This window comes from Micromys minutus (genome assembly GCF_963924665.1).
Source record: "Micromys minutus genome assembly, chromosome: 16".
Taxonomy (NCBI): Eukaryota; Metazoa; Chordata; class Mammalia; order Rodentia; family Muridae; genus Micromys; species Micromys minutus.
The window spans coordinates 29,858,197-29,875,564 of record NC_137985.1 but is presented as its reverse complement, the minus strand read 5'-3'; the positions used below and the strand labels follow the sequence as shown (position 1 = coordinate 29,875,564).

General features: G+C 46.7%; 3 protein-coding genes across 7 annotated transcripts in view; 2 read left to right on the top strand and 1 right to left on the bottom strand.

The window, feature by feature from the left end:
• The window catches only part of FAM118B (family with sequence similarity 118 member B), a 45,004-nt gene extending 44,512 nt beyond the window's left edge, over positions 1–492 (top strand). For all 5 annotated transcript variants that reach the window (XM_080929789.1, XM_080929787.1, XM_080929786.1 and 2 more), the window contains one exon: positions 56–492. In XM_080929789.1, the coding sequence (XP_080785915.1) occupies positions 56–69 (14 nt within the window). In that variant the 3' untranslated portion in view covers positions 70–492. The remainder of the gene's footprint in view (positions 1–55) is intronic.
• Positions 493–695: 203 nt separating this feature from the next.
• On the bottom strand, positions 696–6,351 carry SRPRA (SRP receptor subunit alpha). The gene is made up of 14 exons (XM_080930632.1): positions 6,119–6,351; positions 5,448–5,531; positions 5,013–5,176; positions 4,643–4,803; positions 4,241–4,397; positions 3,992–4,145; positions 3,685–3,773; positions 3,465–3,583; positions 3,250–3,336; positions 2,823–2,995; positions 2,524–2,737; positions 1,931–2,094; positions 1,757–1,855; positions 696–1,655 (listed from the first exon to the last, which is right to left on the bottom strand). Exons 1-14 carry the CDS (start codon positions 6,233–6,235, stop codon positions 1,527–1,529), a joined length of 1,911 nt encoding a protein of 636 aa, XP_080786758.1. The 5' UTR covers positions 6,236–6,351; the 3' UTR covers positions 696–1,526.
• Positions 6,352–6,569: 218 nt separating this feature from the next.
• FOXRED1 (FAD dependent oxidoreductase domain containing 1) lies at positions 6,570–13,699 on the top strand. Its single transcript, XM_080930434.1, has 11 exons — positions 6,570–6,713; positions 7,377–7,597; positions 8,370–8,483; positions 8,734–8,852; positions 9,896–9,990; positions 10,287–10,388; positions 11,569–11,645; positions 11,844–12,004; positions 12,144–12,273; positions 12,438–12,542; positions 12,765–13,699. Exons 1-11 carry the CDS (start codon positions 6,629–6,631, stop codon positions 13,017–13,019), a joined length of 1,464 nt encoding a protein of 487 aa, XP_080786560.1. The 5' UTR covers positions 6,570–6,628; the 3' UTR covers positions 13,020–13,699.
• Positions 13,700–17,368: the final 3,669 nt, after the last annotated feature.

Genomic DNA, 17,368 nt, shown 5'->3' with positions numbered 1-17,368 from the left:
GTGACTTAGACAGTTTCAGATGTGTAGACTCGCTTTGTTGTCTGTTTCTCCATAGGCTGTAGTACTTGAGCAAGCTGGAGAAATCACCTTGCCATGGGACCTTCCTGTGGATGTGTTAACAAGCAAACCTTCGAGGACTCAGCACAGCTCCCAGGAAGTACCAATACCCAGTTGAGGCTTGGGGTAGAATAGGGGTGGCAGTGCTGCACCTTTCCTTCATGCTGGCTGTTTGATACTCTGCCTGGTCCAGTTTAATACCCAGTCACATCAGGACCCAATGCAGCTCCTACCCCCAGGCTGGACAGACTTATCTACACAGCAGACCAATGTGATGACTCCTGCCTACGCTGCAGCTCTGCAGGACTTGAGGAGCATGAAGTCATGGTGTCAGTGGGCTCTTGTTGCAGTTTTGTACTCTACTTGGTTTTTTCAATTGAGTTTATGGCTTTTTTAAAACATGACTCGAAGCTCTAGTTTTCTAGATCTTTTACAATGTACAGTATTTTACATAACTGAGCTGTATTAAAAGCTTGTTCATTTTCTTGCCAGGGCTCTGTTTTCTTCTCTTCTATTCATCATGGGTAGGATTGGAAAAGAAGCCCAAGAACTAGTATGCTAGTATGAGTCAGCATTTTAAATCCTATATATATAAAATAATATAAACCTAAGAGGCAATTTCTTTATGAAATTTATTTTCTTATATAAATTATGTATTCTCTGGGCAGACAGCCTTCACCTTATTGCACTCGTAGCACATCTGTAATACCAAACTACAGGACAAATCTTAACAAGAGGTGTGTTCTTCAACGTAGCACTTGTCTACCAGGCACTGTAGAAGAATGAGGAAAAGCCAGGACCTGCTCGGGAGGCTAATAAGGGCTGGGCTGGGTGGGAGACAACCCCTCTAATGACTGGTAAACATGCAAAGCTTCCATCTGGATTTGGGAGCAGGGACAGCAACTCCCGCCCTTTCTGAGAGAAGTGGGCACTCGCCTTTCACTCCTTTGTAACAAGGCCTAACTGATGCTTTGGGGCAGCAATCGGGTGTGAGGTTAGTTCATCACCAGATTTATAATTAGCAGCAATTAAGAATGGGCCACCATCACTGTGGCACAGTGAGGTGGCTGTCATCCTGGCACCAAGCTATATTAAGATCCAGAGCTGGCTCCTCAAACTGTTCATCTCACTGGCTCTGTGATCACACTAGTTAGCAACGCTCCAGGTGTTGGGTTCTTCAACCATTGGTCAAAGCTATGATACGGAGTCTGTAGGCAGAGTGAAGGGGATGCCTGAGTAGGAAGAGGGAGGGTCATTGGGCAGTGATTGTAACATGATTAGGCCCTTCCTTGCAGAAGGAGGTAAGGGTTGAACACAGGGTTGGGTTAGAAGGAGCAAGTCTCCAAAGCTCCCCTCACTCTGCTTTGTACTACACTGAAGACAAGTTGCTCACATACTCTAAAGCACATTCTTGATATGGGAATAGGGACTTGGGGCAAGCGGCGATTTGGTATTAGGCAAGAGCCACATTAAGCCTTCATGAGGGCAGCCACCACAGCCTTGGCATTGAGACTGCGTAGGTCACAGTAGGTCTGGCCAGTACCCACAAAGACGATGGGTTTGCTTGTGATGTATGTCATAGAAATAGCAGCTCCCACCTGAAAGAGAAAAGGGGTGGCCAGTTAACACAATGCCTCTGTTTCCTTTAAAGACAGCCATTCCTCCTTCCCAGTCTCATTATCCAGTCATCCACTTTTACCTTGTCATCAATGGTGTCAAATTTGGTTAGAACAATGCCATCAATGAGCCGAGGTGTCTGAGCCATAGAATGGTCAGCCAAGGCTCTGTTGAACTTGACCTAAAAGGGGAAAGGGTAACATAAGAACGCTGGCCACAGTTTAAATTGTAAAGGGAACTGTGCCCAAACCCTCACCAGTTGATCCACAGCTTCGTTGCCTACTAAGGCCTCCCCCACAAACAGCACCAAGTCAGGTGTATTAACAGTAATGAGTTTGGCCAGGGCAGTCATCAGAGGGGCATTGTCTTGCATTCGGCCAGCAGTGTCCACCAGCACCACATCAAAGCCTTGGTTGCGTGCTAGAGAGAGAAACACAGTCAACTTCAATCATGTAACTCTCACTCATGCTACCAACCTCTGAAGATTTCCTTCTCTGGCTATGTGAATTCACCCAACTGTCATGCTCACTGCCAGCTTCCTAAGATGTTCAAGTCTGGCTTATTTTTTCTTACTAAGACTCTGGATTTGGTTACAAGGTAATCTAAGGAAAAACCTGCTTTATTCTTGGCCACCACCAAAACCATTCAGGGAAAAAAAACCACATTCAGGTCTATGGTTAGGATACACTAGCTTTTCCTTTAACTACACACATTACCACCCAAAACTTCCCATACAAGTAATTTACCATGACTTCTCTAGAAACCATATGGTAAGTTTATAATAGCCTAAATCTGTGCAAATTCCCAGGGACAAGGACACCACAAGCCCCCTTCGTCCCCACACTGTACCAAAGGCAATGGCTTCCATGGCAATGCCAGCAGCATCCTTGCCATAGCCCTTTTCAAACAACTGCACCATCGTACGGCCACCATGCTTCTCCGGGGGATGGAGGGCAGTCAGGCGCCGGGTATGTGTACGAAGCTGCTCAACAGCCCCGGCCCGAAACGTATCACAGGCAGCAATGAGGACACTAAAGCCATTCTCTAAAAGCCAAAAGGAAATCTGCAAAAAGTTAAAGAAAACTGTCACATAGAACCATGATTCTAAAGCATAGGGTGGAAGAAGCAGGCTGTGGAACTGAGCTAACCTTGGCAAGATTAGTAGACTTCCCCACTCCATTAACTCCACAGAAGGTAACAACATAAGGGCGCTGGCGACGTTGGGCATCCATGATATCCCGGAGCATGTCTACACGTCGCTGTGGCTGCAGAATCTGCACCAGAGACTCCTGTAGAGCTTGCTTAACTGTCGAAGTCACAGCTTAAAAGAGAGGTAGAGGAATTCAGTCATAAAATCAAATATAATTGGTACCCAACATCTTTCTGATCTATAAGACCATATTAGGTTTTTTTTTCTCAGAATTCAGATCACACTGTTCTATTACCTTATCTCAAGTCCTAAAGGCTGTTCTATCATAGAAATTAAAGGTGTCTGACAAAAGGCACATACCCAAGCTGTCTGATTGTATTACCTCTGAAATGCATGTGCACTTTGTGACTTGTGGAGATACTTACTGCTAAATGTCCCCATCACTTTCCCTTCTAACTTGTTGGCAACAGATTCACAGAGCTGGACAGCAATGTCAGCAGCCACATTCTTAGCTGAGAAGAAAGGGACAGCTGTGAGTTTGTGTTAACAATGATCAGGTCTCAAAGCACAGCTTAGAAAATGGTTCTATTCTGAACTATGCAACATAAGTCTGTAAGTCAGTCCAGTCCTCCAGACTCACCAATGAGATGATCACGCATCTTGTCTAGCACAGATTCCATGTCTTCTCGATTCAAGCTCTTGGAACCCACCAGACCCTTCAGCATCCCAAACATGCCACCCAGAGTTCCCTTGGTAGCACTACAATTATAGAAGGTCACAAATATGCATAAGGCCAGCAGGCAGGAGGTATGGATCACCAATTCTGCATCCACACCACCTCCCACCTGAAATCCTTCTACCTAGGTTTGGTATTTTGAGTGGCCCCTTCATCATCTGAGCTGCTGCAATCCAGATCTTGAAGCTGCCCCCCAGGCCCAGTTCCTCGAATCTAGAGAAAATAGGCAAAGAAAAGAAATGAGATCAGGAACACTAACAGCTGAGGGCAAGAGCCCAGGATGTACCCTGTCAACATTATTTGAGACCTTGAAAAATGCCAAATATAGTTCACTTCTCTCCCAAATCCAAATATACCAATTTGTTTTGTTGTTTTGTTTTCTCCAATTTCTAGCTAATGGTAACCTTCACTCTGACCTTTATGTATCTTACCAAGTTGATATCTTCAGAAAGGGCTGCCTCTGGATTTCCATTGGTGGTGGGAGTACTGTAATCCAAGACTTCCTTGTTAGCACAGCCACCTAGTTCCCACACCCGGGGTGCTTTTTTGCCCTTCTCCTTGTGAATATCTGACTTTGTAGATTTACTGCAAAGGATCACATGAGAAAAAGTTAGAGAAGAGTTCCCTGGCTCCTACCACAGCTGAGTAGCAGTCATCAGAGACTGGTTAATGCTGCTCACCTAGATTTGTCCAGACCCTTGCCATGCTTCTGAATGAACTCCTCTCTCTTCCTACGTATCAGCTCCTCTTTGGAAAGTTCTCCATTCTCAGGTCCCACTGGGAGGAATGACTTTTCTGCAGGGGCTGTTTTGCTGGTAGCCAACGGGCCATCAGAACCTGTTAAGAGAAACCTCACTGGAGGAGAAAAAAAAAAAATCCCAACCACCCAGATAATAACTATAGTTCTTCCAGATCCTTAAGAGCAAATTTGGACCAAACACCTTGGAGACCACAATGCCACAAGGGGACGATAGAGTGGTGAGCATTAGTTAAGGGAGGCAGCAATGACAAAAGGAGTACCATAGGCCTTTACAGCACTGTCCTTACTCTTTCTATAGCCTGTTTAGGAAGCTCAAACACACCTTCCTTCTTGGCCCCCTTTTTTTTGTTGTTTTTTGCTTTTTCCTTGGTCTTTTCCCCCCGTGTTTCAATCATGGACCTCACAGGTTTCTTAGCTTTTTCAGAATCTTCAAATTTCTTCATGGTAGTGGGAGCACGGATCTTACTGCTCTCCTCTGCTTCACTGAAGAGAAAAGAGACAGTTGGTCTTTCTACCTATGTAAGAGGAAGAACTCTGACTTCAGAAAAAGGTCCCACATACCAAAAGAGCAATCAGAAACAAGCTACAAAAGGTGACTGGTTTGAACCCATGTTATTTAATATTGATGAGCCACTTACAGGCAGGGCACTCTTAAATCATGACAATTTTCCCTTTGAAGGAAAGCCTCTCACCGAAGGAGCCGCAGGAAGTCATTTTGGAAATCAAAAGTGCCATTCAATAGACTTAAAGCACTCTGTTGTTGGATCTCTGTGCGGTACTTATCCCGGAACAGCCGGTGTACATCGTCTATCAATTTGTCTACATAGGTCAGTGTGAGGATCTTCTGAAAGCCAACCTGTTTATGGAAGGAAACAGGGCCAATAGATCTTCTTACATGCCAGCCCAGAATGGAAAGAGGCCAACTCAACCCAGGCCTCCAAAGATAGGTTTCCTGTCCTGAGAGGTAGCCAAGCTTTCCACCTTACCCAGAAGTTTTTTTCTCCCCTCCGAATTCCTAATTTTTTTCTATTACTTTATCACATACACACATACCCACAACTAACTGGGCTCATCAATGGGGATTCTGTTGAGAACATAACTTGTCTTCTTAACATACCCCCACTTACCACAAACACCAGTTCAAACTGGTTGTCCAATTTATACTTGAGTGTGAGAGCCTCATGAGTGAAAGAGTTGTTACCTCCCCGTTCCTGGAAAAAGAGTGTTTCAGCATTCAGGCTAGCCACGGCAAAACCAGACTTTGGACTATGTTTGGGAAATAACCAGATTTTATCCTGGCCTCTACAAGGGAATACTGAGACATTTCTCCCTAGCATCCCTCCAGAAAAGGAGGAAGACAGACAGACAACAAGTAGGGACAAGGGATAAAGCTGGGAGAGGAGACACCACACGTGGGAGCCAAAAAGTAAACAGTCATATATAAACAATCAGATCTTCTAGCAGCTGTGAACCATTAAGTGTTCCCGAAAGGCGTTCTCACATTTACAGTCTCACCCAACCTCAAAACATTAGAAAACAAGGCTGCCCAGATGAGGGAAGAGAGAGGTCAAGTCCATTAGAACGCCAGAATTGGCTAGAGCCCCGGAAACGGGAGGTGTGGGGGGCGTCGCAAAGTTTCGGGATACTGTGATCCGGGCATGGAAGTCGATCCTGGGTGGCCGGTAAGCGACCAGTTTGAGGAGGTCAGAACGGAAGACGCGGAGTGATTACTGGAAGGGGGACCACAGTCTGGGTCTGAGGGACGAAAGCCCGGAGTTCTGCCCCGCGGGGGTGGTACCTGGAGCAGTACGGAACGAATCAACGCATTCACGGGCCCGGTGCACGAGTCGCTCACGCCCTGGAAACACCAGAGCACAAGCCCGCCCTTCGAGAAGATGGTGAAGAAGTCAAGCATGACGGAAGCGGGAGAAGACTTAGGGCCGAGACCGGCGCCGGGAACTCGGGCCGCGTCCGCCGCCGCTTCCTGCTGCGCCAAGCGCGGGACACGTCACACCAGCAGCTCCCGGAAACCGGTTCAGCCGCACTTCCGCTACGAGCCGCCGGGGCCCCGCCCCTTCCCTGCTCAGGGCGCGCGGGATGACGTAGACGCAAGACTGACCAATAGCCAGAGATGGGCGGGACTCCCGAAGCGCTAGCTCCCTATATCGTGGAGGGGTGGAGCCTGAAGAGCACTGCCGGCTAATCAGTGCATCGCGTCTGTTCCCAGTGGCGCCGACCGATGACTGGGAAGACAGAGTGAGCCTGAGCGGCAGGCAACTTCAAGCTCAGCGCCGGGTTCTGTAAAGCCATGTTTCGCAGAGTGCTGCGTCTTGCCCTGGGCCCGGGCCTCCCAAACAGGGGGCTACGCACACGCAAAGGAGGCTTTATTCTGGGTAAAGCTGAGGGCAACAGAGAAAATATAGCGGTTTTGGGGAGGCCCAAACCTCCATATATGTGACCTTCAAGGTTCGACCCCCTCTGCCTCGTCCTGGCAGAACAGCGAGTTACCTGGGGAAGGGGGTAGGCTTGCCTGCTAGAGGTTAAAGAGCCAAAGCAAGTGTATGGATCTCAAGGAGGCACTTTCCATCCATATAAATGGAAGCTTGGTGATGGTAATGGATAAGGATAAGAGACCATATAGAGGTGCCCGGCTTTAGAAAACTGTGCCGTATGAAGTGTACTAGTGACTTGTGTTCTCTGAGCCTGGGATACCAGAGTGGAGATAAATGCAGTTGAATATCTGAGAATGGAGCTCAGGATGGAGAGAGGTCTGTAAGACCAAATAATGAGTCACACACGGGGAAACAGTGTAGGAACAATTTTAGGAAGTTGTTAGAGGATATGTATGATAGTGGGGACTGGTGGGACAAAGGCCAAACAGCAACGTTGTAATAATACTTCTGTGTATAAGTTGGTCTTACGAGAAAGGATAATGACATTGGAGACGTGCCAATCCAAATAGTCTAGTTCAACCCACCTTTTCCTGTGCCCATCCTCCAATCCCCAATCGTGTAGAAAAGAGCATAAGTCTATCTAACTGTAACTATGTCCTGCAGACTGGGATGCAAAGGTGTCTGACTTTAAGAAGAAGATTGAGTCCATCCTGCCTGGAAAGCAATGTGGAATGCTGTATGACACCAGCCACCTGCCCCCAGAACAGTCGGATGTGGTCATCATAGGAGGTGGGATTCTTGGTCTATCTGTGGCCTATTGGCTGAAGAAGCTGGAGAATAGACAAGGTGCCATTCGGGTGCTGGTGGTGGAACAAGACCACACGGTGAGGTCAGGGTGTAGTGTAGTCATTTTATTGAGGACATAGCCTGTAGAAGTCCGAAGGCAGGGACTGTGCTTTGGACTTTGGAGCTTAAGAAATAGTTCCGGGTTCTTCCTCAAAAAAAAGACCCTCGGCAATAACATTGTTTTGTTGGGGGAGGGGAAGAGGCTTTATTACTGTTGTTTAATCTCTTTGGAGACAGTCTCAATATATAGCTGAAGCTGGCCTTGAACTCAACATCTTGTGTTCTCAGCCTTCCCAGTGTTGGGATTATACATGTGGTCCAGAACATTTGCCTAGACTTTTGCTTATAAAAGCAGATTCTGTAGTGATTGTTCTTCCATGTCTGAAGATCTGTCCCAGACAGTTTGTAATCTGGATAATTATACGGCTGCTTCTGCCTTCGTTTAGGCTCTACTTTTTATGATGTCTTGGTTGTTCTTGCTTGCTATTAGCAGTTAGCTGCAAATCTCATGTTTGTCTTCATTATACCCTTCCATTCTTGTAAATAAGTTGTTGAAGATTAACGTCCAACCCTTTGGCTTCCTTGCCATTACTGTTGTGTCCCAATATGTCCAGCCCTATGAAGACACTTGAGCTCTGCTCAGTTCATCTGCCATTGATGATTTTAAGTCTATCTTTGCTGTGGGTTTACTTCCATACAGATTTACCCATACTTGTTCCTTTACATTGAGATGTATAACTGACAGCTTCCATTGCAGGATTCCATTACATATGACATCATGACAGTCTACCCAATTTTTTCTTTTCACAGTATTCACGGGCATCCTCCACAGGGCCTTCTGTAGGCGCGATTTGGCAGCAGTTTTCTTTGCCTGAGAATGTCCAGCTCTCCCTCTTTTCAATCAACTTTCTACGGAACATAAATGTATGTACAGCAAGATTTGAAGGCTGGGGTAGGAGCTCCTTTGTTAGCCTAAAGGAGCCTAGCTGACAAGGGGAACCAAGGAGAACTAGTGTGTTGGAGGCAACAAGGCATTGGAATCTTTGACTGACTTCCACTGTTGGTCCTAGAGAAGGGTTTCTCCTGATCTGGGACACTGCTCCTGGAGCTATAGTGAGGCCAGCCTCTTTTGTGTCAGCCTCTTTGGAGAACAGCTTTTTTTCTTTGTACACAGGAGTACCTGGCTGTGGTAGATGATCCTCCTGTGGAACTTCAGTTTAACCCCTCAGGCTGTCTCTTGCTAGCTTCAGAAAAGGATGCTGTCACCTTGGAAAACAATGTGAGAATGCAGAGGTGAGTGCCTTGCGTTGACCTGAGCTGCTTCTTGGCTTCACATACTTGCTGAGCTCCTGTACCAAGTTAGGAATTGGGGAGCTGAAGGTAATTTCATAAAAATTTCTTTGTTAGTAACTCTTATTATCAGGAAAGATGAGCCTATTCAAGCCTTCAAGGCCCCATGAGGAGGGCTATAACCCAGTCGTGGACACTAACCAGATGATAGTACCCATGTAACATACTTCCCAAGGCTAACAAACCAGAATCTCTAAGAGGTGGCCAGGGGACTAGGCTTCTAACAAGATTCCTAATTTAAGGACTAGCAAACTATATAAAGGGCCAGGCAGTAAATATTTTAGGTTTTGCTTCTAATTTTGTCTTTGTTTCAACCTTTCTGCTCTGCCATTATAGCACAAAAGTAACCACAGACAAAAATCAGAAATAACTGAGTGTGGTCAATAAATAAAAGTAGGCGGCAGGTTGGCCTTAGCATGTTGAGCTTCACATCAATTAAGGGTTGGGCATCTTTGTAATATGGTATGCACAGGCTCTTCTGATGTGCAGTGAATCTCACTAGTGAAACCAGATAAATGTTTGCAGGTGCTAACTCATTTCATTAACTTAATCAGAACATCCCATTTTACGTGTGGAGAAACTGGAGCAAGATCTAGTAAAGCTGGCATCGTACCTCAGTTTAAACTAGACAGTGGTCATAGGAGTGTTTCTCAGCACTTTCATTCCCTGGCCAGTAAGTATTTTAGAGGAGACAGGGTTGTGCTAGGCAGCAGAGAAGGAAGTGTTTTACAGGATGCAGTGGAATGTGGTTTCCCGCCATCTTGTGAAAGGAGATAGAGTAGGTTGGGGAAAGGCGTTGAGAGTACTGAGACAGGAGTGCAGAGAAGGAAAAAATGAGCCTTCACATCCAGCAGTCAAGAGAGATGGGGCCATTTGGGGCAGAACAGAACTGAGTGAGCTAGACTTCCTCTCATGGGGTCAGGGGCCATTTTCCCCCCTCAGGATACTCCCTAACACATCAACGGAAATGCACACATTTCTCTTAGGCAAGAGGGCGCCAAAGTCTGTCTGATGTCTCCTGAGCAGCTACAGAACAAGTTTCCCTGGATAAACATAGAAGGAGTGGCTCTGGCGTCTTACGGTGAGGTTCACCTACAGAACACATGGCTTTCTTTCCCTGAAGATGGGGACTGAAGGGCTCCTTGAGTTGGAAGTCTCAGTATACCATCGCAACACTGAAGGAGGACCACTTTCCTCCTTAGCAACAGGGCCTGCCCCAAACCATACTACTTCTTTGGTCTTCAGCATGACTGGATTCTGCTACAGTTGGTCAAGGTGACCTTCTCTGCTTCTAGAGCCCTAAAGAAGTGTGTGAGGTATACAGTGGGAAAAGAAAGTTCCTGGTGCTTTGCTGAGTTTTCTTTTTCCTTACGTCAGGATTGGAGGATGAAGGTTGGTTTGATGCCCGATCTTTGCTTCAGGGTCTTCGTCGAAAGGTCCAGTCAATGGGAGTCTTTTTCTGTCAAGGGGAGGTGACACGTGAGTCCAAAGTCTTGTTCTCTCTGCTTATGTCTTAGATCCAGGACAAGGCCTAGCCCAGGCTCTGACTTTCTGCTTAAAGGCTCCCAGGGGTTGGTATAAGAGACCATCTTCTGCTAAGCAGTTCAGCTTTCTCATCAATACACTGGATAGCCAAATTTATTTTAGTTTCTTAATGTCTCTTGAATGTCCATGGGAAAGCACTCATCCTTCCCATTTTCTTTCCTTGAAAAAGCAGTGGTGGTTGTGGAGCCAGGAATGTGGCTGTTAGTAGAGTGCTTTCCTAGCATGCACAGAACCCTCAGATCCATCCCCCTAGGTTATATCCCTATAAACTGGGCACAGTGCTGCATGCCTGTAATCCCAGAACTCTGGACGTACAGGCATGAAAATAAGTTCAGGGTCGTCCTCCACTACAAAGGAGGTCTGAGACTAGTCTGTGATACATGAGACCCTTTCTCAAAAGAAGCCAGTGTGACCCCTATTTCCCTCAAGGGGCATGTGTGTGTGCGTGTATGTGTGTGTTAATTACTGTTCTATTGCTTTGAAGATATCCCATGACCAAGGCAACTCATATAAAAGAGAGAATTGAATTAAGGGATGCTTACAGCTTCAGAAGATTAGTCCATCACCGTCGTCATGGCAGGAGCATGGTGACAGGCAAAAGCGGTGCTGGAGTAGCTGTGAGCTATGTCCTGATCCACAGGTAGCAGGCAGAGAAAAAGATAGACAAGCACTGTGCCTAGTATGGGCTTTTAGACCTCAAAACCCATTCCCGGTGATACACCTCCTCATCCTTCCCAAACAGTTCATCAGTTGTGGACTAAGCTTGCAAATATGAGCCTACAGGGCTGTTCTCATTCAAACCACCATTTTGTGTCTTTGTGTCTATGTTTATCTAAGTAAACTTGTTCTGCCGCTGCTCAGGAGGCATCAGACAGACTTTAGCTCCTTCCTGCCTAAGAGAAATGTGTGTATCTCAGTTGTGTTAGGGAGTATCCTGAGGGGGGGGAAATGGACCCTGACTCCGTGAGAGGAGGCACAGCTCACTCATAGCTCTGCTTTCAATACATGTTGATGGGAACACTAGAGCTAGAACCAGGCTCTCATGCATGCTAGGTGTATACTACACTAAGCTAACCCTTACGGAAGGGCTTATTTTTTCATTTATTTCTTGCAGGTTTTATCACTTCATCTAGCCAAATGGAGACCCCAACTGGGGAACAGGTAGTCTTGAGAAGGATCAACAACGTCCATGTAAGTCCCAAGTTGCAGTGTTTACTAGAGTAGAGGGCAAGAATGGTGATAATCTACTCAGATGTCAGCCTTTGACCTGCTTCCCAATACTGATAAAGTTAGGCTCAAGGAGAAATAAACATGTCGGGATCCATTGTGTGCCCTTATCCCTCTCGCACACAGCCAGGCTTCCTTCCTCTTACCCTTTGGTACCTACAGGTGAAAATGGACAAGAGCCTGGAGTATCAGCCAGTGGAATGTGCTGTAGTGATCAATGCCGCAGGAGCCTGGTCTGGGCAAATTGCAGAGTTGGCTGGTATTGGGAAGGGACCTCCTGGTACCCTCCAGGGCACCAAGCTACCTGTGGAGCCAAGAAAAAGGTAGCTACCCTCAGGACATCTAAGGATGAAAAAGAAATGATACAGGAGTTTAGGATGTATTTGCATATGTACAGTGTGGCCTGGGCAGAAGGTTGGTGAGGTTATTCCTGCAATGTCATAACTCTACTGATCATGACAGGTATGTGCACTTGTGGCACTGCCCGCAGGGACCAGGACTGGAAACACCATTGGTCGCAGATATCAGTGGAGTCTATTTCCGACGGGAAGGATTGGGGAGCAACTACCTAGGTGGCTGTAGCCCTACTGAGGTAAATTAAGTTTCGAGGAGACATAAACAAGATGTCATTAAAGAGGCTTTGCTATCCTTGGTGTTAGAATTGGAATCCATTGAAGGGATTGATTATAGGAATCAGATCTTGGCTTGCCCTCATATCCAAGCAGTATCTAAACTTTGCCTCTACCTCTTACTTAGGAAGAAGAACCAGACCCAACAAATCTGGAAGTGGACCATAACTTCTTCCAGAACAAAGTGTGGCCCCATTTGGTCCAGAGGGTGCCATCTTTTAAGACTCTGAAGGTAACTAATGGGAAGTAATTGTTTCTGCTAGAATTTGGCTATCAAACAGCCTCTCTGAGTCCCTTTGACCTGTTGTGTTCCCTCCAACTAACACTTGCTAAGGAATCTATTGGATCTATTCCATCACATGAACCCTTTAGCAGATGATCCTGAGCAAGGATATAGGTTGAGCATGTCTGTCTGTGGCTTTACCAAGAACCTCAGCATCTTTTGCACCTGCAGGTACAGAGTGCCTGGGCTGGCTATTATGACTACAATACTTTTGACCAGAATGGTGTGGTGGGCCCCCACCCACTACTTGTCAATATGTACTTTGCTACGGGCTTCAGTGGTCGAGGACTTCAGCATGCGCCTGGCATCGGTCGCGCTGTGGCAGAAATGATACTAGAGGGCCACTTTAAGACTATCGACATGAGCCCCTTCCTCTTCACCCGCTTTTACTTAGGAGAGAAGTTACAAGAGAACAATATTCTCTGAGCATGAAACTCTGCTCTGGGCCTCATCAGCCAAGGCATCTCCCTGTCTCATGTTGGCTTTTCTCACTGCCCAAGTCTCCCCAGAACTGTGCCAGGGGTACATCCATTTCCTCACCATCCTTTAAACAAGCCTCTCCCCAGTGCCTCTGGAATGGAATAAGCATAGGCACAGAGACCCAGGCCAACGGAAAGTGATGAAGTGGTACCCTAGGACCGACTGAAGCTTCGGCTGATTCACTACCCAAACATTTCAGCTGCCATCCTGGGCATGGCTCCCAGGACTGGCCTCCTTCCTGGTGCTGATACAGAGAAATTTGACCAGAGCCAAATCACAAGCACAGGATAGCCTGGCCCAAATTTATTGACTTGTCTATTGAAGCTTATTCTTTAATCAACATACGTAGGTGATTAACCCCTTCCCTCTGGCCTTATATTCTTCCTACTTTTCTTCTCATGGTAAAAGCTTTTGAAGTATTGTGCCATTAAAAAGGCAGCTTTGGGGGCTGGAGAGATGGTTAAGAGCACTGACTGCTTTTCCAGAGGTCCTGAGTTCAGTTCCTCGCAACCACAGGGTAGCTCACAACCAACCATTTGTAATGGGATTCAATGCCCTCTTCTGCTGTCTTAAGACAGTGACAATGTACTCACATAAAATAAATAAATCTTTTTTTTTTTAAAGCAGCCTCATCCTCTTAGAGTATTTCTTAGATCCTCTGTGGGAGGCATCTTGTTTGCAAACTAGTGTCCTGTTACCTGAGTTCTACTGAAACGATGGTTCTAGGGAAAGAAATGGAAATCATTCATCTAGTCAACTTCTATAAAGCTTCTGGCTACCAACATTCAGTCTATAGCAGGATTCAAAGTGGCTTTCTGAGTGGATTGTGGAGCTTTGGAGAGAAATCGGAGCCAGGATCTGAAAAGCCACACTGAGAAGCTTGGATTTCATCTCAGCAGAAATCTAACAGAAGATTTTTAAATATGGAAGCAACATGATCAGATTTTCCTTTTCAAAATTTCCCTCTTGCTAGTAGTGTAGCCCTGTACTGGCTGGTTTTGTGTCAACTTGACACAAGCTGGAGTTATCACAGAGAAAGGAGCCTCAGTTGAGAAAATGCCTCCATGAGATCCAGCTGTAAGGCATTTTCTCAACTAGTGATCAAGGGGGTAGGGCCCAGCCCATTGTGGATGGTGCCATCCCTGGGCTGGTAGACTTGGGTTCTATAAGAAAGCAGGCTGAGCAAGTCAAGGGAATCAAGCCAGTAAGTAACATCTCTCCATGGCTTCTACATCAGCTCCTGCTTCCTGACCTGCTTGACTCCAAAGTCCTGACTTTGGTGATGATCAGCAATATGGAAGTGTAAGCTGAATAAACCCTTTCCTCCCCAACTTGTTTCTTGGTCTTGATGTTTGTGCAGGAGTAGAAACCCTGACTAAGACAAGCCCAATGGTAGAGTGCTTGCTTAGCATGGGGATGGCCCTGGGTTTGATACTCGGCACCATCACAAGAGAGGATCTGGGGAAGTCACTGGTTCCCTTGTAGAGAACAGTCAGATAGCAAAGCAGAAAAGCAGGCTCTAGACAAAGGCTGTTTCAGTCTACTTAGCAGATAGCAGTCAAGGAGGAGAACACGTGGAGAAATGTGACAGTGGCAACATGAAATGGAGTCAGTATTTCCCAGCTTTCTGGCTAAACAGCCCAACAGGTACCATACTTCTTACCAAAGTGACAGAAGGAAGAACAGCAAAATGAGCGGACTGGTGTGGGACAAACTAAAGGGAAAGTGTCTTGGGTGGGATGATGGTGATTGGACTAATTGGATGGGCAGTCTAAGTGTAGACATAACAGCATCACCAACAGAGAGCCAAGTGTTAGGGACAACACAGAAAAGCTGGGGTACCTACTGACATTAGAGGAAACAGATTAATTCTGAAGGACTCACTCATGAGGTAAGAGAAAATCCAGTAAAAAGGAATCCTGAAGACCAAGAAGTAGGCACCAGAATGAAAGGTCACATGCCAGCTGGGCTCAGTACCTCACAGGTCAGTGGTGACCAGGGAGTGCAATCTAAGGCACAGAGAAGTTATAGAAGAGTGAACTTTAGTAAAGATTCTTGTGTCAGGGGAAAGCCTTTATAAGCATGTGATTGCATCTGCCTTGCCCTTCCAGCCATGTGAGGGGCTGAGCCAAGCCCTCATCTTTGCCCCCAAAGCCAGCAACCCCACACCTCGTCCTGTACTCTGAGTGCGCATCCAAGCATTCCTGCTGGACCCTAAAGATTCTTCTGGGCCCCAGGGAGTTTATACTGCAATGAGAGGTAGGGCAAAGGGATTTGTGGGAAGGGCAGATGAAGAAAGGCTTTCCTTGGGCAAGCAATATGGCTTAAAGTGCCATTTAGGCCTGACAACTTAGTTTCAATCCCCAGAACCCAAGTTAAAATGCATGGTATGGCTGAATATGTGTGCAATCCCAGGGTTTAATAGAAGAGAACTAACTCCCCAAAAGCTGCAATAATAATGTTTGAAATCTTTATTTTGTTTGTGTATGTATGTGGGGGGAGGGAGAAGGCCAGACAAGGGAGTCCTTACCTCAAGCTGGATTTACATGCAGCTGTGAGCCACTGGATATGGGTGCTGGAAATCAACTCAAGTCCTCTAGAAGAGCAGCAGATGGTCTAAGCCCCCCCCCCCCCCAGCCTCAATGTCTTAGCCAGGCAGAGTGGCCGAGCCTGCAATCCCAGAATTTAGAGACAGAAGATAAAAAAAAAAAAAAGTTCAGTCATTTTAATTACAAGTTTGAAGCTAGCCTAGACTATTGATGACCCTATCTTAAAAAAGAAAAGGAAAATAGAGAAGGGGGGAGGGGTGCTTTCTTAACAGGATGCAGAAATGAACCTGGCTGGAAGAGAGGCAGTTTTCACAAGCAGAGCTGGGCAAAGGCCAAAGGGAGAGCAGAAATGTCCTGGCCAAGGAGCCATTCAGCAAGTGTGAGCAACTGCTGGGCTTGCAGCTGCTGGGAGTGGGGTGGGAGGGTGTGAGATGGTTCTTTCCCTAAAGCTTTTACCCCTAACAGAATAGAATGGTTTATTATTGAGCCGTTGAGTGACCCTGGCCCAGGAATATAGATGTAGATTACCCCAAACTACCCGTTCCAGTGTGGAAGTAGCTTCACAGAGTTTTAAATTTTTACAGGACAAAGTCACAAAGCAAGCCAAAGTTAAAATACATTGGTGGGTGCATTGCAGAGGTAGTTAGAGCCGCTACAGGGCTCAGGTGTCTGATGACAACTTTTGGGTTGGGCAGCTAGGGGTCTGCTCAAGGAATGGTTGGCTAGTCAGTGGGCTTTAGAGCTAGCTGAGCTAAGGCAAGCCTCTGGACAGACAATATTCCAATCTCTTCGCCTGACTGCAGTTCTAATCAGTAAATCAGTCTTTGCAGACACAGTTGCTTTCCAGGAATTCTTATGAATTTTTATCTCTCACAACACCAGCAACCAGAGAATGTAATTCTGTTGAGTAACCCTGGAAAGATCATGCATGAACAGCTCCGCAGCTCCAACTGCCTCCCTCAGAACAAGTTATAGTTTTGGCTGGCTGGCTGGCTGGCTGGCTGGCCAGGCCTTACACCATCCCGTTAATACTCCTTCCACCTGCAGCATGTCATGGGAGTTGTTTTAAGGTTAGTATTTTAAAAACATTTTGATAGCAGGAAATACGGAGTGCTGGATTATTTATTATCTTGGAGTTTCACAAAGCTCACAGCGAGAACTCCAGGAAGTGGGGGCAGAGGACTGTATTTCATCAGGACTTGCCAACATTTTGCCTAGCCACCCTTTTTTTTTTTTTTTTTTTTTTTTTGGCAGTTATTTTGGTACCCTCAGAAATGCTGTTGAGATGCTACTAGGAAATCCATGCCCTGAGGGCAGGCACTTTTGGCCAGACTGATTCCAGCCTGTGGATTGCAACATTAATGGTACCCACCTCCCAGGGGCTGGCCCTTCATCTTTGCCCATTTAACCTACGGTGGGGAAGAAAGCCTCATTTTCCCCTACCGTGCGAAAGAAAGTAAGGTCTGTGCTTCCCTTTCTGGAGTTTTCCCCTCGTCCCCTTTGCCTGCACACAAGACCAACCAGGGCTCACAGCTTCACAGCGGTCTTAGGGAGCTCGGGTGTCCGGGTTCAGCCTGTGGATTGCCGCGGGTCGTGGCCAGGCAGCCTGGAATCCCGAGCAACGCAGACGGGCGAGCGCCCCCTAGGGTCCGGGCGGCAGGCGTGGGCAGAAGAGTGGTTGGTGCGGGCGGGAGGGCCGTGGCCGAGGAGCTTCCGGGAGCCAGGGCGCGGGCACTTTCCGGCCGA

Coding starts and splice junctions, on each gene's coding strand:
- SRPRA (XM_080930632.1), bottom strand. CDS start 6,235: ATGCTTGACTTCTTCACCATCTTCTCGAAGGGCGGGCTTGTGCTCTGG. Junction 5,532..6,118: donor TTCGTTCCGTACTGCTCCAG/GTACCACCCCCG, acceptor CTCTTTTTCCAG/GAACGGGGAGGTAACAACTC. Junction 2,738..2,822: donor AGTCTACTAATCTTGCCAAG/GTTAGCTCAGTT, acceptor AACTTTTTGCAG/ATTTCCTTTTGGCTTTTAGA.
- FOXRED1 (XM_080930434.1), top strand. CDS start 6,629: ATGTTTCGCAGAGTGCTGCGTCTTGCCCTGGGCCCGGGCCTCCCAAAC. Junction 9,991..10,286: donor AGTGGCTCTGGCGTCTTACG/GTGAGGTTCACC, acceptor TCCTTACGTCAG/GATTGGAGGATGAAGGTTGG. Junction 12,274..12,437: donor GTGGCTGTAGCCCTACTGAG/GTAAATTAAGTT, acceptor CCTCTTACTTAG/GAAGAAGAACCAGACCCAAC.